Below are 20,705 nucleotides of genomic sequence, written 5' to 3'. Positions count from 1 at the left end.
GAGGAGGGGTCTCTAGCCCAGCGAGGGTTGAGGAAGGAGGGCAGGTCAGGTGGTCTTCTTGGAGGAGGTGATGGCTGAGTGGAGCCCTGAGGGATAACTAGAACCAGCCAGGGAAGAGTGGGGAAGCATTTCTAGGTCATCCATGGCTTATCCCTGTACCAGCCTCTTCTGGAAGCCAGCTCTTCTTGTCCAACTTCCTCTGGGCCACTGCGGGGGTGGGGGGGGGGCCTCTTCTGCACCATCGCTTAGCTTCCGGGCCAGGCTACATCCCTGATGGTTGAAGCCCCTCACTGGAGGGTGGGGGCTCGGCTTTGACCCTGGGCAGGCCTGCCAGGGCCACTGCAACTACGGGCAGTGCTGGGCATGGCTGTGGGCACACAGGTGTCAGCCTGGGCAGGAGGCCGCTAGAGATCATCCCTGAATTTCTTCCCACTGACCCAGCTGCCTGAGGCCACCGCCTACCAGGCCGGGCCCCTCACGTTGACACCCCACTCCTCTCTGCAGTTTATTTCCGGGCCCTGGTAAACTTCACCCGCTCCATCCACTACAGCCCTCAGCTGGAGGATGCAGGCTCCGAGGAGTTCCGGGAGGTGTCCGAGGCGGTGGTAGACACGGTGAGGTGAAGGGGAAGGGGCTTGGGAGCTCCCCGAGTATGGGGGGCGGGACGGGGATGAGGGAAGGTATCTGGAGGCTGACGGTGCTGTGTCACTCACCAGCTCGAGTCAGAGTACTTGAAGATTCCTGGAGACCAGGTTGTCAGTGTGGTGTTCATCAAGTGAGAAGGGTCCCCTGGGGGCCGGTGAGGGACGGGTTGGGGGGAGGGGGGTGACAAGGAGGGGAAGTAAGAGATCCCAAATGGAGTGGATCTCTGTTGGTGGAAGTTCACAAATTTGGGGAGACAGTTTAGACTTTAAATTGCCCCACTCAGGTCCGGATTGTCCAGGAACAGGGAAAGAGGAGATCAGGCCTGAGCTTCAGGCAGGGGGCCCGAGGGAGGAGCTGAGGCTGCAGGCATCGACCTCACCCTGCTCCCCTGCCCCCCTGCCCCATCCCCAGGGAGCTGGACGGGTGGGTCTTTGTGGAGCTGGACGTGGGCTCGGAAGGGAATGCGGACGGGGCTCAGATTCAAGAGGTGCTGAGCAAGGTCATTTCTAGCGGCTCCGTTGCCTCCTACATCACCTCTCCCCAGGGCTTCCAGTTCCGTCGCCTGGGTACAGGTAAGCCCATCCTGGGACCTGGGGCACTTCCTCATTTCTCAGACTCATGTGGGTCCCCTTCCAGGGTCCCCACCATGGGCTCCTCTAGCGTGGGGCGTGTACACCACTAGGGACAGGGAGCTCACTACCCCGTGAGTCTGCTCCATCAATCTCTATGCAGCCCTGTCTTGGCTTGAGTGTAATCTGTTACCTCAAACATGTGTCCAATTAGACCCAATTTCTGCTCTGCCCCCCTCTCTCGAGACCTCTGTATGCTGACAGTAGGTGATAATTCCCTTCTGCATACAGTACTTTCAGATCCAAACACTTTTGCATTTAATAATAACCAACAAATGTTTATTGAATGCTGACTATATGCTAGGCACTCCGGAAGGCCCTTATATCCAGCCTCCCATTCAGCCTTCATCATTCCTATGAAGTAGCTATTCCTCCTGTTTTAGAGATTGGGGGACTGAGGCCCAGAAAGGACACGTGGCTTGTCCCAATTCACATAGGCAGCCAGAACTGACACCAAAGCCCATGTCTGTACCAGTCTTGATGAGAGGAGATGAGAAGATGAGAAACTGAGGCTCAGAGAGGTCAAGAAACCGGCCTCCAGTCACACAGCTATCAGATACAAAGGCCTGGCCTTCGCTCTCGGTCAGCCCGGGTTTCTTTGCACGGCACCCTGTCTTCTGCTTTGACTCCAAGGCCAGGCAGGCCCCATTCATTCCCCACAGGCTCTGCTTCTCGGCTCCGACTCCATCCCTGTCTCTCCCCCAGGAAAGCTCCAACATATCACCATCCCTGACTCAGGGGAACCCAGCACTGAACACACTCTCGCCCTACTGTGGTGTAGCCCAGTTAGAAAAAAAACAGTGAAACCATCACCTCTCTCATTCTGCACGTAAAACCCCAATGAATGCACCTAAAGATCAAGGGTGCCCTCTTGGCATTCCCCAGCCCCAGATCTGAGGATTGCCGGGTGCCCAGCCCTCTTCTCCCCACTTTTTAGGGAGCCTCCCTGGCTAGGGATGGTAGGATGGGCCTGGCTCAGCCCCGCAGCCCACGGCTCCCAAGCCCCAGAGGGGCCTTGCTGATCACACCTTCCTTTCCAGCACAGACACCCCCGCCCCCTCCGGCCGCCGTGGCGGCCGCAGTGACACCAGGTGAGAGTGTAGGCCCAGCCGGGTACTTGAACGAGTTCCTGGATGGAGGGGAAGGAAGGATGAGGGCGAGATGGCTGGGCAGAGCCCACAAGCCGCCCCTTCTGCCTTTCCCCTCACCCTCCCTGGGCCAGCTTGCGGCCTGCATGTGTGTGATGTGGTGGTTGCATGCGTGTGGCTTGTTAACTGTGTGTGGGGTTTCTGGAAGGGATGGGTGAGGCCATTGCACACGGCCCATGCCCCGTTTCCTCTGCCTCGCTGAGTCTGCCAGAAACCAAGTAGCCAGACACAGGGCACCAAAGCCTGCTCCCAGCCACGCAGTGCCTGTGCTGCCCACACACTCCACCCCGCCCCCCTGCCCCTGCCCCTCTGACCCCCTCCTGCCCCCACAGTGCCCCAGGTCTCGAGAGTCTGCACCGAGGCCGAGTTTGCCTGCCACAGCCACAACGAGTGCATAGCCCTGGAGTATCGCTGTGACCGGAGGCCTGACTGCAGGGACATGTCTGATGAGCTCAATTGTGGTGAGGGGCCATCCGGGGCCACAAGTGACCTGCAGACACCAGGCAGGGCCAGGGCGCACCTGGGCCCCCAAGTCCACCGGGAGCTGTGAGGGTTTGGTGCCGGCAGGGGGCTCTGAGGGACGTGGGCAGGGATACGGGAAGGGCGGGGGCAGCCTGTGTGGCAGGGAGGTACAGGGAGGGCCGGCAGAGCGTGGGGGCGAGGGGTGAGGAGCCACACACCGCCACCCTGTGCCAACACCAGGAGGGCTCTGTCCACAGAGGAGCCGGTCCCAGAGCTCAGCTCCATACCCCCCGCTCTGGTGGAGACACCACCCTTACCACCCCAGCCGGAGGCGACCACCCCGCAGCAGCTCCCAGGCATGCCCACCCCCCAGCTTCTGGCCCCCAGCCCAGGCCGGCCTCTGCCCTGTGGGCCTCACGAGGCCACCTGCCACAGCGGACACTGCATCCCCAAAGACTACATCTGTGACGGGCAAGAGGACTGCAAGGATGGCAGCGATGAGCTGGACTGCGGTGAGGCCTGGCAGGGTGGAGGTGGGAGGGGAGGTGCGGGGGACAGGGGTGTGGCCGGGGGAGGGCCTCTGGGTGAACCTGGCCCGGTCCCCCAGGCCCCACCCCGCCCTGTGAGCCCAATGAGTTCCCCTGTGGGAACGGGCACTGCGCCCTCAAGCTGTGGCACTGTGATGGCGACTTCGACTGTGAGGACCGCACCGACGAGGCCGACTGCCGTGAGTGTGCCGCCCCTCCCCGCCCGCCCCGGCCCAGGCCCCCTGCCCCAGCCCTGCCCGTAAGACCGTCTGCTCTCCCTGGCCGAGCGCTGGGGACAGACCTGAAGGTTCCTCTCTCTCTGCCCCCGGTGGTGAGGGCTCTTGGCTCTGAGATGAACTTTGCAGGAATCCGTGTGGCCAGACTGCCTGTGGCTAATGTCTGCTTGTTTCTTTTCTGTACTTTGTTACCACAGATCTTCTCTGTGTTATTTAGGCTTGGGTAAAGGTCAGACAAGTGGCCGAGAGGGCTTGATAGCCCGGTGTCCCCTAACGATGGGACTGTTGGTGTGTGTGGGAGTCAAAACCTGTCCCTGACGGGTGTAGGGCCTCTTCACATAGAGCTAGTTCTGAGTTTTTTGGACATCCATCTGCCAGCTCTTCCTCATCTCCCCATTCCGTCATCCATTGGTGTATCTGCCCATCCATCCATTCATTCACCCAGCTCTCCGTCCATCCGCTGTCTGTCCACACAGCTCTTCATCCCTCTGTCCACCCATCAACCTAACATCCTTCCTTTCTCCTAGCCATCTATCCACCCCATCCACCCAGCTGACATCATCCATCCCTCCAGTCAATGTCAAGCACATTCTGACAGTTAAATGGGTGAGGCTAGATGCTCCCCTATCGGGGAGCATCTAGAGTGTCCTGCCCTGTAGGTGAAGCCTGGGGATTGTTAGTCTGAGATGGAGGATAATCTTCAAACCACTTCTCTGTGATCCCGGGTCACATGCCTGGGTGCATGTTGATGTTCCTTCTGTGCGCCGGTCCAGTTCCTCCCTGCCTTCCTCCACCTTCCCTGCCGCACATCTGTGCCAGAGAGAAGCAGCAGCGTGCCGCAAACTGACAGAGTTTTATGATGTCCTTCCTGTGGCTCTAAGCTTGCCTGACGAGACAGCCCCTTGGGAAGAAGTAATTGAGGGCTTTTGTTGAAAAGCCCTTCTCAGCTGGGGAAAAATCAAAGGAGACCGCGAGTCCTTTTTGGCAGAGCGCAGGACCGAGAATGTGAAAGCTGAGTGGCCTTGGGAACTCCTAGAGTGTGGGGACGGAGGCCCCAGGCTGGTCAGTAGAGGGCTGCCTGGCCTCCTCTCACTTCCTTCCCTGTGGTCTCCTCTCCTACACCACTCTGCCTTCTCTGTCCCTGTCCGTGTGTCTGTCTCAAAGTCAGTCTCCCCAAGGAAGAACGTCAGTCGCCGTCTTCTAGAGGTGCCCAGCTGGGGGCCCAGCCCTGGTGCCAGGCCAACCCTAGGCTGCTGGCCAGTCCCCAGGTGGCAGCCCTGGGCCAGTCAGAGGGATACAGAGCAGCGAGGTTTGGGCTGTGGCAGGTCCCTTGCAAGGCCTTTCTGCTAGAGAACCTTGCACCAGGCATTACTGGCGTCTAGGGATCCCAGTCATTTTGCCTGTGCCTTTGACAGAGGGCTTGGGCTTCTGAGGCTGGCTGAGTGTGGGAGGAACTGAGTGACTGTGATGTGCCAGGTATATCTCTGTTTTGGAGAGTGCAGGTGCCGCGAGTGGTGGGGACAGGGTAACGTGATGGCCATTTGATGGCCGGCTGGTGAGAGCTGGCAATGTTGTGGCAACAGTGTGTGGGTCTCATCAGGGCAACTGTGTGACACGTGGGTGAGAAGAGAGAGTGACCCTGGGGACACCAGGGGAAGGTGGGCAGGGTCGACTGTTGGGTGTAGGTAGGGAGTGGGGGTGACCCTCCCTGAGGGCAGTACCTGCTGCCCACACCGCCTGGCTCTGTCCCCCAGCTGCCAAGCACCCCGAGGACGTGTGCGGGCCCACGCAGTTCCGCTGTGTCTCCACGAACACGTGTATCCCAGCCAGCTTCCACTGTGACGAGGAGAGCGACTGTCCCGACCGCAGTGATGAATTTGGCTGCAGTGAGCAGGGGCCAGGGTTGGGAGGCGCGAGCCGTGGGCCCTGGGCCCCGGGGTGGGTTCCCGTGGCCCTGTCCATAGTCTCAGCCCTGCTCTCCTCCCCGAACCCCTCCCTTTGCCCTTCACACCCCTCACTCCTGCTCTGGTCTCCCCAGTGCCCCCCCAGGTGGTGACTCCTCCCCAGGAGTCCATCCAGGTTTCCCGGGGCCAGACAGTGACCTTGACCTGCGTGGCCATTGGCGTCCCCACCCCCATCATCAACTGGAGGCTTAACTGGGGCCACATCCCCTCTCATCCCAGGTATGGTTCTGAGCCTGGGGAAGGGCCTGGGAATATGGGGGACGCTGGGCCGGTGGCCCTGGCCTGACCCAACCTGTGTCTCGGGGCCCGCCAGGGTGACCGTGACCAGCGAAGGAGGCCGTGGCACGCTGACCATCCGTGATGTGAAGGAGGCAGACCAGGGGGCCTACACCTGTGAGGCCATGAACGCCCGGGGCATGGTGTTCGGCATTCCTGACGGTGTCCTGGAGCTCATTCCGAAGCGAGGTACGGCCGGTGGGCAGGTGGGCCCTGGGCACGGTGGGAGAGCCAGGGCTGTCTGCTGGTGACCGGCTGCAGCTTGCTCTCATGCCACCCGGCAGGGCCCTGCCCCGATGGGCACTTCTACCTGGAACACAGCGCCTCCTGCCTGCCCTGCTTCTGTTTTGGAGTCACCAGCGTGTGCCAGAGCAGCCGCCGCTTCCGAGACCAGATCCGGCTGCGCTTTGACCGGCCCGATGACTTCAAGGGTGCGTTGGTGGGCAGACAGGTGGGCGGGTGGGGGTGGGGGCGCCAGGCTCCTGCGGGCCTAGAGAGACGGCAGATGGAAGAGCAGCATGGGCCGGCGAATGGGGCCGGGTCCAAGGACGGGCACAGGGTGCTGAAGAAACGCTGAGCCCTGTGAGAACAGCACTTCAGGGGAAACAGATATTTTAGGAAAAGCCAAGTCCACACTCGATGTCTGCCTGCTTGGGTTATGAAGAGGATGGGCTCTGGAGCCAGATCTCTTGTGTAAATCCTGATGCTCCCGTACTGCCTATGCCCTTGGTCAAGTGGCTGTCTTGTGTCTCCATTCCCTCCTCTACAAAATGCGGATAAAATAAGAACTGCCTCCCACATTGTTGGAAGGAGTTAACAGGTTAACATATATAAGCCACTCAGAATAATGCTCAGTCCGTGCTAAGTGCCCAGTATGTACTCCCTGATGTCCTTGTCATCATCCGCAACATCCTCATCCCGAGAGACTGAGAGGTGCTAGTGTCCTCAGAGCCAGGCTTTGGCATCTTCTCAGCCTGGGGCTGACCTCCAGCTACATCCGTTACTGTCTGTATGACCCTTGGCTTCTCCAGGCCTGTTTTCCCAAACCTAAAGGCAGGCAGCTGGACTCCATCGTCTCTGGCTCTGAGAGGCAGAATGGCACGGGCCCAGACATCACATGGACCTGGGTTCAAGCCCCAGCCCCCATTTACTGCCCCACATCAAGCTGCACCCTATCTCAGTTTCTGCATCACAAGGGATTCAATGCCAGGAGGGGACTTAGCTGTCTCCACAGTAAGCACTCGGCTGGTGCTGCGGCCCGACACACAGTCATGGGACAGCCGGTCGTCCTTGCAGGGTCAGGGCCGTTTTTACTCTTTTCAGATGAGGACCCTGAGGTCCTCTGAGAGGCTGTGGGGCTTCCTTCCCTAGGGTGACACAGCTGTTGAGAAGGTGTTTAGAGCTGGACCCTAGGCCTGTCTGATCGGAGTCAGAATGGTCAGGGTAGGCGGGCTTCCAGGCTGAGCAGGTGGCCTGTGCGTGGATGGTGATTAGGATGTGGGGGACCCGAAAACATCCCTGTAAGGGAAGGAGGAAGGCAAGCATGGGGGAGCGTGGCCTGGTCTTCGGGGCTCTGTATGGTCATCCTGCGGATGAAGGTGTGGACTCCTCCATGGTTACAGGGCTTACATTTATGAGGAAGGGGGCTCACACACAGAGGTAGTCGTAGCACAAGGAAGGAATTTCTAAGAGTCAAACGTGTCCAGGGTTGGGAGGGACTGCCTTTGGAGGTAATGAGCCTCCCACGCCTTAGAGCTGTTCATAGCATGTGGCTATTAACATTAAAATTGATCAACTCGGGGCGCCTGGGCGGCTCAGTCGAAATGTCCGCCTCTTAGTTTTGGCTCAGGTCATGATCTCAGGGTTGTGAGATGGAGCCCCGAGTCGGGCTCCATGCCCAGCAGGGAGTCTGCTTAGATTCTCTCTCTCCCCCTCCCTCTGCCTCTGCCCCTCCCCACGGTGCACGCGGGCTTTCCCTCTCTCTCTCTCTCAAATAAATTAATAAATCTTAAAAAAACATATTTAATTCACTTTCTCAGTCACATTTTGAGCACCCAGTAGCCACACATGGCTAGTGGCTACCATATTGGAGAGTACAAGTATAGGACATGTCCATCCTCACAGACATTTTCTTGGATGGTTAGTGCTGCCCTAGAGATCTGGAAGCATGCTGCAGAGAGAATTTCTCCGTGTGTGTGTGTGTGTGTGTGTGTGTGTGTGTTGCGGGGGCGGGGGGCAGTTGGGCTAGCTGAGCCATCATAATGACAGCAACCCTAAACAGCTGGTTTTGAGCACTTCTTTTGTGCCCTACTCTGTTTTAAGCATTTCCTATCAATTTGCTCATTTTATCTTCCTAATAACCTTCTGAAGCAAGCCAGTATTACTTCCGTTTTATAGATAAGGAAACTGAGGCCTTTCTTCAGACTCACACAACTGGAGGGTGGTAGAACCAGGACTTGGCATCTGTTCATCAGCCCTGGGTAGCTCTCTACTGCCCCCCAGGGCCGTTCCAACCCTGACAGTCTGTGGAGCTGTCCTCAAACAAAAGGCTCTGAGAAGTCCTGCTACAAAGAATCCCCTTGACCTTTTTTTGACCCTGTGGTTCCCAAATGGTTCCCAGCCACCATTCTACATCACTGGCTTTCCCCAGAGCATGCTTTGGGAAATGCTGCTCCAAAACCATAGGGAAGAAAAAAACTGCTTTTTTTTTTCTTTTTTGACTTGGGGAAAGACACTAAAGTTCTCTTTAAGTCACATTTCTCCCAGCACTTTCCCATCTTTCTGGATAGCTGCCTTTCAAGGTGGGTATCTCCGGCAGACATGCTCTGCGGCCCTCACCCCTCCCTCTTGCTGCCCGCAGGCGTGAACGTGACAATGCCCGCGCAGCCCGGCATGCCACCCCTCTCCTCCACCCAGCTGCAGATCGACCCTGCTCTGCAGGAGTTCCAGCTGGTCGACCTGTCCCGACGCTTCCTGGTGCATGACTCTTTCTGGACTCTGCCTGAGCAGTTCCTGGGCAATAAGGTGAGGGACCGCCTGCTGCTCTGGATGGGGCGGGGGGGGGAAAGGCCAAGCCCCCTTCCCATGCCCAGAACCTGCCTGGGTGTTCCGCTCCATCTGAAGCTGGTAGGCAGCAGGACAGACTCTGCTCTGGAGGAAAGGTGGACACTGGCTTATTCGTTCAGGGTAGGGTGTCTGGCCACCACACTCAGATTAGAAGGAATGCTGACTCAGCCTTTAGAAAGGGGCTCCTCAGCCATTCCCCCCACACCTGAGATGGGGTCGGTGCTCCTCCTCTGGCCTCCCTGGGCAACTTTTATTCTACCCCCATATCAGACCGAGTACCACCAAGGCAGAGCCAAGTCCCACGCATCTCTGCTTGCCTGTGCCCAGCTCTGTGTCGGGCACACGATGAGCGCCAGGCACGCAGAGGGAAGGAGGAAGGGCCAAGTGAACACAGAGCAGGCATCAGGTCATGCCCCGGCTTCCCTGCCCCGATCTGCCCTGTCTCGGTCAGGTGGACTCCTACGGTGGCTCCCTGCGCTACAAGGTGCGCTACGAGCTGGCCCGGGGCATGCTGGAGCCAGTGCAGCGGCCGGATGTGGTCCTCATGGGCGCCGGATATCGCCTTCTCTCCCGAGGGCACGTGCCCACCCAGGCTGGCACCCTGAACCAGCGCCAGGTTCAGTTCTCCGAGGTAGGCGCTGCCTGAGCCCTCAGGGCTGGGGGGAAGGGGCTACAGGCTGGGCAGGTGCTAACGTGTGATGCCTCCACACACCTTTGTTCGTATCCAGGAGCACTGGGTCCACGAGTCCGGCCGGCCGGTGCAGCGGGCTGAGATGCTACAGGTGCTGCAGAGCCTGGAGGCCGTGCTCATCCAAACGGTGTACAACGCCAAGATGGCCAGCGTGGGACTGAGTGACATTGCCATGGACACCACTGTCACCCACGCCACCAGCCACGGCCAGGCCCACAGCGTGGAGGAGTGCAGGTGCCTGACCTGGCAGGGCTCAGAACCACAGAGTCCGTGGCAAGGATAAGGGAGAAACAGCAGGGCCTCACGGTTCCTGTAACCAGTGTCTTCGTCCTGCCCCCACAGATGCCCCATTGGCTATTCCGGCTTATCCTGCGAGAGCTGTGATGCCCATTTCACCCGGGTGCCGGGTGGGCCCTACCTGGGCACCTGCTCTGGCTGCAACTGTAATGGGCATGCCAGCTCTTGTGACCCTGTGTATGGCCACTGCCTGGTGAGTAGTGCCAGCTGGCATTTGAACACTGGCTAGGGGCAGGGGGCACAGACAGGGTGGGAGGCCCAGGCTGAAGCCTCTTTGTGCCCACAAGCTTAGCCTGAGTCTCTAGAATGACTGTCGTGGCTGCTAGATAAACTGTCATGACCTCTGGATGCATTAACAGAGATATAACGTCCAGATAAGGGAGGTGAAGGTCCTGTTCTCTTCCACCCTGGTCAGAACAGTCCTGGAGAGTACTGTGTTAAGGATGGTCCTTAGCAAGGCAGCCCTAAGGGGAAGAAGCCTGGAAATCATATGTATTTCTAAGGAATAGTGGAGGGGGCTGGGATTATGGAGCTGACCGAAGGCAAGGCTCAAGGAGGGAAAGCTACCACCTTCAAATTCCTCAAGAGCTGCGTAGAGTAAGAAGAAACAGATTCCAGAGGGCTGAAATGACCGGTGGGTACAGGTTAGAAGAGGGAGGCGGGTTTAGGTCAGTATAAAGCAGGTATGTAGAACCTTCTGTGGAACAGGCTGCCCATGTGAAGTGCCGAATTCTCCATCAAGATGCAGCTGGATGCTCCCCTGTCTGCAGAGCTGTGGAGTAATTCCAGCATGATAGAGGAGGCTGGGCCAGCCGCAAAGGGCCACACTCAGAATGCAGTGTGGCCCTACACTGGGGGCGGAGGCCTGCTCTGTAGGACCTGAACCCCTCCATCCCCTTCCTCCCAGAATTGCCAGCACAACACGGAGGGGCCACAGTGCAACAAATGCAAGGCTGGCTTCTTTGGGGACGCCACCAAGGCCACAGCCACTGCCTGCCGGCCCTGCCCTTGCCCATACATTGACGCCTCCCGCAGGTCAGAACCAGCCCGGGGTGGGGCAGCAATGCTGGGGGGAGAGGGCAGTACAGCAGGCTAGGGGCAGACTCTGGGCAGGGAGGTGGCAGACCCGGGTTCAAATCCTAACCTGGTCACTAAATTGTTCCGTGACCCTTGACTTCTCTGAGCCTCAGCTTCCTTCCCCATCTAATGGGCCCATCTGTCTTTCTAGTGTTGCTGTGAGGCTGCAGATCAAGAATAGGTGGGCAGGGGCTCAGTCAGTAAAGCATGCGACTCTTGATCTCAGGGCTGTAAGTTCGAGCCCCACGTTGGGTGTAGAGATGACTTAAAAATAAAAAAAGGATAGGTGGGCAAAGAGACGGCATCATGCCTCATGACATATTGTGCCATGTGGGCAATAATCACTTCCCAGGGTGGGAGTGTAAGCCCCGGCCTGGCCCATCACTGCAGCCCTGCCCCCTCTCCTGCCACTTGATACCCACAGATTCTCAGACACCTGCTTCCTGGACACGGATGGCCAAGCCACATGTGATGCATGTGCCCCAGGCTACACAGGCCGTCGCTGTGAGAGGTAAGGGAGAGCCGGTGGGGACCGCAGGGAGAGAGCTGTACTGGGTGGGGACACGGAAGCGCCGCTGACGACCCTCCCTCTCTCCCCCAGCTGTGCCCCGGGATATGAGGGCAATCCCATCCAGCCCGGCGGGAAGTGCAGGCCCACCAGTGAGTATCACAGCCACCATCCCCTGGCACCTCCCCGGGCTGCCCACCGGGGCTCCAGTCCTGGAGCCCTGCCCTAACCCCGTGATCCTTGGGGAACCATCCCATTCTGCCACCAGTCTGGCCAGACTGACTCTATCCCATTCCCGCCTGCCTTGCCAACACCCACTTTGTGCTTCCAGACCAGGAGATTGTGCGCTGTGACGAGCGAGGCAGCATGGGGACCTCTGGGGAGGCCTGTCGCTGTAAGGTAAGCATGCCCTCCCCTCCCCCATCCCAGGGGCCTCCGGCGGGCATGCAGCTGGGAGAGGGAGGAAGGAGGCTCAACCTTCTCCATAGCCCCTTGGCTGGTGGGTGACAGCTTAGCTAGAGGCTGCTGAGCCTGGCTGGCTAGTCTTCCTTCCCTTCTTGAGAGGTGGTCTGGCATCGGGAAGGAGCCTTGGTTGGGGAGTCAGGTAACCTGGGCTGAAGTCCCAGATCCTTTGCCAGTCATTCTTCGTGTGATTGACTGCTGTATCTATATTCTATCTTCGCTTTTACATCCTCACGCTGACGTGATCTTATGGGTATTAGCATCCCCAATTTACAGATGAGCAACGGAGGCTCAGAGGAGGGACATCATTTGCATTAAGAGTGGAAGACTCGAGTGTCAGTGGAGAAAAGAACTGGGCAAATTTTGGAGTTAAGCGCTCCTGATCTTAAATCCCAGAGTGGATTAGCAACCCGAGGGGCCTGGTGTAAATCATTTCCCATCCCTGAGCCTCCATTTTCTCATGTGGAGCATGGAGGTAATACATATTTCTTGGTACTCAGAAGAATTAAATGAGCTGGTGGTCAAACAGAAACCAGCACAGTGCAAGAAACACTCTACATAAAGAGTAGCAGTAACTTTTAACCAAATGGCTGTATTTCAAATCTGTGCGGGTTTGTGAGCCCCCTACCAGCCAAAGCGAAAAGGGGGAAAAGATTGGTTGCTTAAGCTCCCCTTAATTGGGAACCACTGTTCACATGGTGGCAGCCCTGCTTACAGGTCCTCTTTCCGTGGCTTTTCCGGCCTTGGGTCCCCATCTAGAGGGTGGGCAGATGAAGCCGGAAGCTCCAGGCAGCCCCTCCCGTGGGCCGTCCTGCAGCTTCCAGCTCTGTGCCTGCAGAACAACGTGGTGGGGCGTCTGTGCAACGAGTGTGCGGCTGGCTCTTTCCACCTGAGCGCCCGCAACCCTGACGGCTGCCTCAAGTGCTTCTGCATGGGCGTCAGCCGCCAGTGCACCAGCTCGTCCTGGAGCCGCGCCCAGGTACCTGTGGGGGGGGGCGGGGACACAGCAGGCGGCGGGGGGGGGGGCGCTGAGCCCAGGGCCCACCGCGTGCCAGGCCCAGCCCCCAGTCCCCATGCCAGCCTCCTCTCCCCCTCCCAGGTGCACGGGGCTTCTGAGGAGCCGGGACAGTTCAGCCTGACCAACGTCGCAGGCACCCACACCACCAGCGAGGGCATATCCTCACCCACGCCCGGGGAGCTGGTCTTCTCCTCCTTCCACAGCCTCCTGGCCGGACCCTACTTCTGGAGCCTCCCCTCACGCTTTCGCGGGGACAAGGTGGGCAGGGGGGCTGGGAAGAGAAAAGGAATCCTGGGCGGCAGGGACGGCACAGGCAGGCAGAGGCTCGGAAACAAGAGTGTCAGGGTGCCTTCGGAGCAAAGGGGGAAGGCGTGGCCGGAGCAGTGGCGGGGCCTCCGCTGAGCACCCGTCCACCCTGTGTCCCAGGTGACCTCGTACGGAGGAGAGCTGCGCTTCACGTTGACCCAGAGGCCCCAGCCCGGCTCCACGCCCCTGCACGGGCAGCCCCTGGTTGTCCTGCAGGGCAATGGCATTGTCTTGGAGCATCACACTTCCCAGGAGCCCAGCCCCGGCCAGCCCAGCACCTACACGGTGCCCTTCCGGGAGGTGAGCCACCCTGCCTGCAGCCTGGCGTGGGGCGTGGGGCGGGCCCCTGCCTCTCTCACCCAGGGGCGTCAGTAGCCTGGGATGTCGGCTTGGAGGCACACATGTCCTCTTTTTGGCAGCAAGCATGGCAACGGCCTGATGGGCAGCCGGCCACGCGAGAGCACCTGCTGATGGCACTGGCGGGCATCGACACCCTCCTGATCCAGGCGTCCTTCAGCCAGCGGCCAGCTGAGAGCAGGTGTCTGGGGCCAGGGCAGGAGGACACAGGGGCTCAGGGCCATGGTTCCAGTCTCGGCAGCGTGGTGCAGTGTGGCCAGACCACCAGCTCTCCCACATGCAGGCTGTGGGGCCTTTCGTGCCTCACTTTCCCCGTCTGTAAGATGGAGATCATGGGGCTGGGCTGAGGTCGGGTTCCCTAGGAGCAAAGCCTGAGATGGGGATTGGGGAGCACAGGATTCACAGCGAGAACATGGGAGGGAGGGAGAGAGAAGGACAGATGGACGAAGGAAGTGGAAGTGGCCAGGCAAGGAAGCGGTTTCAGATAAAGACTAGCCTCAGGCTCACCCCACAAGGAGCTCTGCAGAGGCATTCTGCTTCGAGGCAGAGGGGCTTCTGTACCCTAGGTCAGGCTGTCATTGGTCACCCCGGGAGAGCAGGTGGTATGTTCTGTCCGGGAAAGGAAGGCTCATTCTCTGGAAAGAGTTGCAGGTGTAAGCCATTTACCATGACCCTCGCAGCGGCTGGGGCATGGACATCCAGCTGGGGAGCCAGACGGGGCCCCAACACCACAGCGGGGCTGTTGGGAAAATTAGCGACGTAATTGCATGCAGAACTCCAGGGATGCCTGGCACGGAATGTGTGCTCATTCTGGGTGGGTCTTGTCATTCCCAGGGTCTCTGGTATCAGCATGGACGTAGCTGTGCCTGAGGACACCGGCCAGGACCCTGCGCTCGAAGTGGAGCAGTGCACCTGCCCACCCGGGTACCGTGGCCCATCCTGCCAGGTGAGCCCTGGGCTCCACCCACCTGTCCACCAGCAACCTCCTTGGTGCTTCCAGGCTCCTCCCCCTTCAGCTCTCCCGTCCTCCCCAGGCCCACCCCAGCCCCACCATCCAGTGGGCACTGCCCTGAACAGGCCCTGCCCAGGAGGGCCCGACCACTGCCCAATCTTCTTGCCCCCAGGACTGTGACACAGGCTACACACGCATGCCCAGTGGACTCTACCTGGGCACCTGTGAACGTTGCAGCTGCCATGGCCATACCGAAGTCTGTGAGCCTGAAACAGGTGCCTGCCAGGTGAGTCTCGCCCTCCTTCCCTCCTGCCTGGGGATCAGTGGCCTCCAGGGCTGCCAGCACCAACCTCTGCCCCCTCCAGGGCTGCCAACACCACACGGAGGGCCCTCAGTGTGAGCAGTGCCAGCCTGGATACTACGGGGATGCTCAGCAGGGGACACCGCAGGACTGCCAGCCGTGCCCATGCTATGGAACCCCCGCCGGCGGCCAGTGCGTCCTATACCTGCCCTTTCCTGAAATATCCCCTGCGCCCTTCCAGACTCCCTTCTTCCCAGGCCCTTCTGAGAAGCAGTGGTTAAATCCTGGCCTTGCCGCCGCCTCACTGTGTCACTTCGTATAAGATACGCTTCCCTTTTTTATTTTTTTTTTATTTTTATTTTTATTTTTTTAAGATTTTATTTATTTATTTGAGACAGAGAGAATGAGAGACAGAGAGCATGAGAGGGAGGAGGGTCAGAGGCAGAAGCAGGCTCCCTGCCGAGCAGGGAGCCCGATGCGGGACTCGATCCAGGGACTCCAGGATCATGACCTGAGCCGAAGGCAGTCGCTTAACCAACTGAGCCACCCAGGCGCCCACGCTTCCCTTTTTTAAAAAAAATAGAGTAAAATAAGATATGCTTCCCTCTCTGGGCCTCCACTTCCTCATCTGTGAAATGGAGAGAATAAGACACCCCACCTTGGCCACTTGTGTGAGAATTGAATGAGGGCTCTGAGCACAGTGCCTGGAACATTGCTTGCTTGCCCACTCTTCCTCTCCCTTCTCCCCCGGACCTAAAGGAAGGGCTGCTGACCTTCTAACTAGAACTTTGCCCCCCACGGACAGGGCTACCCATACTTGCTTTCTGGACACTGACGGCCACCCCACCTGTGATGCGTGCTCCCCAGGCCACAGTGGGCGTCACTGCGAGAGGTAAGGCAGGTGGCGGGCAAGGTGGGGAGTGTGCAGGAGGACCTGCCCCAGAAGCCTCCCACTCTCCCCTTACGCAGGTCCCCAGAAGACACTCAGCTCTCCTCCCTGAGAGCCTGAATCCTCAGAGATCTAGGCCTGCGGTTCACCTCCAACCGCCAGCACCCCCTGCCCCAGTGAGGGCAGGGACTCCCCAGAAAACCCCTCATTCTTGCTAAAGGTCCTAGGTTCAAGGCCCGATCATGCTCGCTCACCGGTTCTGTAGCCTCAGGCCTGTCTCTGCTCTTCTTCTCCCACCTGTCCTCCTATCTGTAAAATGGGCGAGTTAGGCTGATTGGTTCCTTCCCACACTGTGAGGCCTTGTTCCAGTCTGAGTCTGATACAGGGCCCCCAGCGCAGTCCTGGCTCGCCACAGCAGGCCCGCCAGGATTCTGTGGTTCTGCCCGCCCTTCATCCAGTGCTTTCTCCTTAGGTGTGCCCCAGGTTACTATGGCAACCCCAGCCAGGGCCAGCCATGCCGAAGTGAGTAGGGTTGGGGAAGCTTTTGGGGTCGGGCTACCCTGTCTCCCCCAGGGGTGGAGCCAGGGCAGACCTCAGTTCTCCTTCAGCCTGCAGCAAGTGACTTTAACCTTTCTGAGCCTCAGCTTCTTTATCTGTAAAATGGGTATGGTAAAAAAACCTCACCCACTCCAGAGAGCTGCTATGAATAGATGTAACGCCTACGTAGAGTAGGTGTTCAGAAATAAACACTCCCTCTCTCGGTGGTGAGTTCGATGCCCGGAGGGTGGTGGAAGTGAGGGTGCTTGGAGGCGGGTTTGGGGTTCCAGCTGTGGCTTCCCTCCGCCTCAGGAGACGGCCAACTGCCAGAGCCCATCGGCTGTGGCTGTGACCCCCAGGGCAGCATCAGCAGCCAGTGTGACGCTGCCGGCCAGTGCCATTGCAAGGTTAGTCCAAACCCCCGCTCTCTAGGAGGCCCCACATGGCCGCCGTGGTGGTCGCCCTGGCGTTCCCTCTCACTGCACCCTTGGGGCTGTCCCTGAGCCCCCACCACCCTTCCCCAGAGGCCCCATCGCTGCCCCACTGCCCGGGCCCTGTGGGAAATCAGGCAGCAGCTGACGGGAGCCGGGCCTAGGCCTGGGGGGCTGCGGGGGCTCCCCTGGAACTGCTGGACGTGGCCGGGAGGCTGCCGAAGGTGCAAGAGCTCCCCACCCCCACAGCCCCCCACACCCACCCTTCCGTCCGTCCTCCCAGGCCCAGGTGGAAGGCCTCACGTGCAGTCACTGCCGGCCCCACCACTTCTTCCTGAGCGCCAGCAACCCCGACGGCTGCCTGCCCTGCTTCTGCATGGGCGTCACCCAGCAGTGCGCCAGCTCGTCCTATGCCCGCCGCCCGGTAAGTGCGCGTGCGCCGCCCCTCTCCGCTCCCCCACTGGGGCCGGTCGTGAAGCTGGCCCAGTGGCGTCCCTTCGGCCTATGAGGACAACCATCCCCATGCCCCCGTTATGGCCCTGTAAGCACAGATCCCAGCGACCCTCGCCCCTACCCTAATACCCTGCCTACGACTCCAGTATCGCTGTGTCAGCACTGAGCCCGGCACCCCTCTCTTCTCCCCGGTGGCCTCCCCATTCCCGTTACTTCTGTCCTTGCCCCGCTCTCAGCAACCCCCCATGACCCACCCTGACGCCTTCCCCTGCCCCTCCCCCACCAAGGTGCCCGCCCCCCGGGCCCAGGCTGACACCCCGTCCTCTCTCTGCTGCCAGATCTCCACCCGCTTTGCCCCTGGGGACTTCCAAGGCTTTGCCCTGGTGAACCCGCAGCGAAACAGCCGCCTGACAGGAGGCTTCACCATGGAACCTGTGCCCGAGGGCTCCCAGCTCTCCTTTGGGAACTTCGCCCAGCTCGGCCACGAGTCCTTCTACTGGCAGCTGCCAGAGGTGTACCAGGGAGACAAGGTGTGATCCCCTGCCCCAGCCGCCGGTTCTGAGCTGGCCCCCGCTGAGGCCAGCGGCCAGGGGGGACTCGGTCGCAAGTTGACCTCAGAGCAGGTGTCGGCCACGTTGTGGTTCGGCGTGTGGCCTTTGGGATCAGACAGGCCTTGGTGTAAACCCAGCTCTGCCACAGACCCGCTGATTGCCTTTTGATAAACCCCAGCTCCAGGGCGGCTGGGAGCATGAGAGATCGTGCCTGGCACACAAGAAGTGCCCTCCTGTCGATGATTATCAGCTTTTGTGCAACAGATAGGTCTTGGGCGAGGCCCTGGAGACCCGGGGACAAATGAGACAGCACAGTTTCAATTTCCCGCATTTGCTCCCTCCACCTTCCCTCATCGAGGCTGTTGGCTCGGTGCTCGGCGCTGGGCGTGATCCTAATTCTGATGAGAGGTCGTATTTCTTGAGCTCTCACTGCTCCAGGCGCTGCTCTAAGTGCTTATATGTGTCACAAATCACCACTCCTGCCCCCTGTCCTGTGAGGAAAGGAAGGGGACACCCAGAAGGTGGTATGCTGGCATTCAGAGCCAGGTCAGAGGCTGACCTTGGATACTCCACCGGCCAGAGATGAGCTGTGGTTTGTGGTGATGGTGGTGGGGATGCGGGGTCCTAGAGGCAGACTCCAGAGCAGCCGGCCCGGATGTGCTCATCGGGCAGTCTGTGCCACCCGGTGGCACCCAGGGAAAGATGGTCTGGGTACAGGAGGCCCCTGCTGGCCGCCGAGGTCAGCGCTCCAGCAGATGTGTCCCCTCTCCCAGGATCCCAGGGACACAGAAGGGGCAATTCCCAAGCTGCCCTGTACTTCCTGGGACAGACCCACGTACCCCAGCCTCCTCCCAAGGCTGATCTTCTAGTCCCTTCTCCCTCTCTGGTTCCTCCCGTCCTGGCTTCCCCGTCTGCCTCTCTCCTGCCCTGGCCTGCAGTTCACAGATCTCTCTCTCTGACTCCCTCTCTTGGCGTTTCCCTGCGCCCCACAGAGGGAGGCATATTTTGCACAGATGCGCCGGGCTCACCAGGTAGGCCAGTGATCTGAGTGGTGTGAAATGGATATGACACGGTCATGGTGTTTTTGGATGCTGTCAGTCCTGCATGGGGAAATGCCCGGGCTCCAAGGAAGCGTGGATCTGCATGAACCCAGGCAGTGCCCGATGGCCCCGCAGTCAGGGCACCGGTGTGCCCCAGCCCTGTGGTGCCAGGAATTAGAGCTAGGAGGGTGTGCACCCCATCTGCTCTGTGGTCGGGTCCTGGTGCCTGCTGGCTGTGGCCAGAGTGGTGGCAGGGAAGCTAACTCGATGCCAAACCACATGACTATCCCTTGCCCACCAGGTTACCCTAGCACTGCCTCCCAGCAATCTCCATTAACCCTCCGTGTGCATATGCCCCCTCGGTAGCCTGGAGTTAACCCCCGCGTGCCAGCCTTGAGAGGGGAGTCTGCATCTTCCTCCCCAGTCAGTGTGGGCCTTTCTGGGGGCTCCCCGGGGCTCTGACGCTGGGGCCCGGGGAGGTCTGAGCTGGCCTGTGCCCTCCACCCATCAGAACCGCACGTCCCTCTTAGAGGAGCAGTTGCGGATGGCTGTGACAGCTGGGAGGACCATGGGGCCTCCAGAGAGCAGGGGCCGGGCCCAGCGGCTATCACAGGTAACTCAGGGCCTGGCCAGGACAGGCTGTGTCTGGGGCCCCGTGCAGACCAGAGAGTATAGTTCAAGCAAGAGCCTTGAGCTGAGGCCCTGGCCTTCCTGAGCCATTTGCCCCCATCCCAGGCCCCAGCCTAATGCCCAGGCCACTCTAGTGTTGCCCATGGGAAACATCCCAGAGCTGTGAATGGCTTGGGCTGGTGCCATGGGCGTGGGTGGTAAGTGAGGCCCAAGGAGCGGCCTCCCCAACCACGAAGGCCTCTTGGGCCGCCTCCAGCCACTCTGGCCTGAGCTGGACAGAGCCATCTGCCTGTGTCTTGCCAGGGGGCATCCTCTGCATGGGCTTCTTCCCACAGTCACCTGGGCCCATCCCAGGATGGCCCCCGCCACGTTCATAAGGAGCAAGAGGACATCAGGAACAAGGACCAGAAGGCCAGACACTTGTAAACAGTTAGCACAGAAGTAGGGGGCTCACTGGGCCTGGTGCGGCCTGACAGGAGGCAAGATGTCATGGTGTCCTTTCTGCCCCTCTCTGCTCCTTTCCTCTGTCCTCCCTCTCCCGGCCCCCCAGGTGGATGAGGCCCAGAGGCGGATGGATGCCGAGATCTGGCAGCTCCTTTCCAGCTTTGCTGCCCACCCCCAACCCCCAGCCCCGGGGCTCTTGCCCCATCCCGAGCCTGCAGCTGTTCTGCAAGTAGCTCCACTTTCCTCCTCCTCCTCAGCTTCTGTCCCTTCCTCAGCAGGCTCTCAGGTATGTGCCAAGGCACCCGCCAAGAGACTCCCCCCACCTACCGTGTTTTCTAGACCAGTTGTTTCTAAACCAATCTCACGAATTCTGCCATCTCTGCCCACTACCTGGATTATTATTTACTTCAAATTTCTCTTTATTTTAAAAAAAAATTTTTTTTTTTAAGTAAAATCTACACCCAATGTGGGGCTCGAACCCACAACCCCAAGATCAAGAGTTGCATGCTCCAATGACTGAGCCTGCCAGGGGGCCCTCAAATTTCCCTTTAAATCAATCACATACCAACTCATTTGTGCTAGTCATATATTTTCCAGTACACAATACCCACGAAATTTTACAATGTTTTCTGGCGTGCCCTGTAAGTCATCATGGGGTCCCAAGAGGCACACAGCAGACAAGAGGAGACAGCAGCCCCACCACGCTCAGTGAGAGCAGTGGAGGTGGTGTCTGGATCCAGGGATGGAGAGCAAGTTGCCCCAAGAGCAGGGCCAGAACTTGAGCTTCAGGCTGGGGGCTTCTAGTCCC

At 59.4% G+C, this 20,705-nt stretch overlaps 1 protein-coding gene across 1 annotated transcript in view; it reads left to right on the top strand.

Annotated features, from left to right (window-relative positions):
- The window catches only part of HSPG2 (heparan sulfate proteoglycan 2), a 98,732-nt gene that overhangs the window by 39,984 nt on the left and 38,043 nt on the right, over window positions 1-20,705 (top strand). The window contains exons 4-33 of the mRNA XM_044913818.1: window positions 505-614; window positions 717-775; window positions 1,057-1,217; window positions 2,755-2,883; window positions 3,142-3,396; window positions 3,492-3,611; window positions 5,402-5,533; window positions 5,686-5,830; window positions 5,925-6,076; window positions 6,172-6,318; window positions 8,748-8,911; window positions 9,405-9,584; window positions 9,682-9,878; window positions 9,987-10,134; window positions 10,849-10,976; window positions 11,443-11,529; window positions 11,620-11,678; window positions 11,858-11,925; window positions 12,827-12,967; window positions 13,088-13,264; window positions 13,433-13,612; window positions 13,732-13,850; window positions 14,504-14,615; window positions 14,794-14,907; window positions 14,987-15,114; window positions 15,728-15,814; window positions 16,284-16,333; window positions 16,661-16,755; window positions 17,063-17,203; window positions 17,571-17,762. Of these exons, the coding sequence (XP_044769753.1) occupies window positions 505-614; window positions 717-775; window positions 1,057-1,217; window positions 2,755-2,883; window positions 3,142-3,396; window positions 3,492-3,611; window positions 5,402-5,533; window positions 5,686-5,830; window positions 5,925-6,076; window positions 6,172-6,318; window positions 8,748-8,911; window positions 9,405-9,584; window positions 9,682-9,878; window positions 9,987-10,134; window positions 10,849-10,976; window positions 11,443-11,529; window positions 11,620-11,678; window positions 11,858-11,925; window positions 12,827-12,967; window positions 13,088-13,264; window positions 13,433-13,612; window positions 13,732-13,850; window positions 14,504-14,615; window positions 14,794-14,907; window positions 14,987-15,114; window positions 15,728-15,814; window positions 16,284-16,333; window positions 16,661-16,755; window positions 17,063-17,203; window positions 17,571-17,762 (3,977 nt within the window). The remainder of the gene's footprint in view (window positions 1-504; window positions 615-716; window positions 776-1,056; window positions 1,218-2,754; window positions 2,884-3,141; window positions 3,397-3,491; window positions 3,612-5,401; window positions 5,534-5,685; window positions 5,831-5,924; window positions 6,077-6,171; window positions 6,319-8,747; window positions 8,912-9,404; window positions 9,585-9,681; window positions 9,879-9,986; window positions 10,135-10,848; window positions 10,977-11,442; window positions 11,530-11,619; window positions 11,679-11,857; window positions 11,926-12,826; window positions 12,968-13,087; window positions 13,265-13,432; window positions 13,613-13,731; window positions 13,851-14,503; window positions 14,616-14,793; window positions 14,908-14,986; window positions 15,115-15,727; window positions 15,815-16,283; window positions 16,334-16,660; window positions 16,756-17,062; window positions 17,204-17,570; window positions 17,763-20,705) is intronic.

Source organism: Neomonachus schauinslandi, chromosome 4 (assembly GCF_002201575.2).
Source record: "Neomonachus schauinslandi chromosome 4, ASM220157v2, whole genome shotgun sequence".
NCBI lineage: Eukaryota > Metazoa > Chordata > Mammalia > Carnivora > Phocidae > Neomonachus > Neomonachus schauinslandi.
The sequence above is the reverse complement of the archived record's forward strand: the minus strand, read 5'-3'. Positions and strand labels throughout refer to the sequence as shown.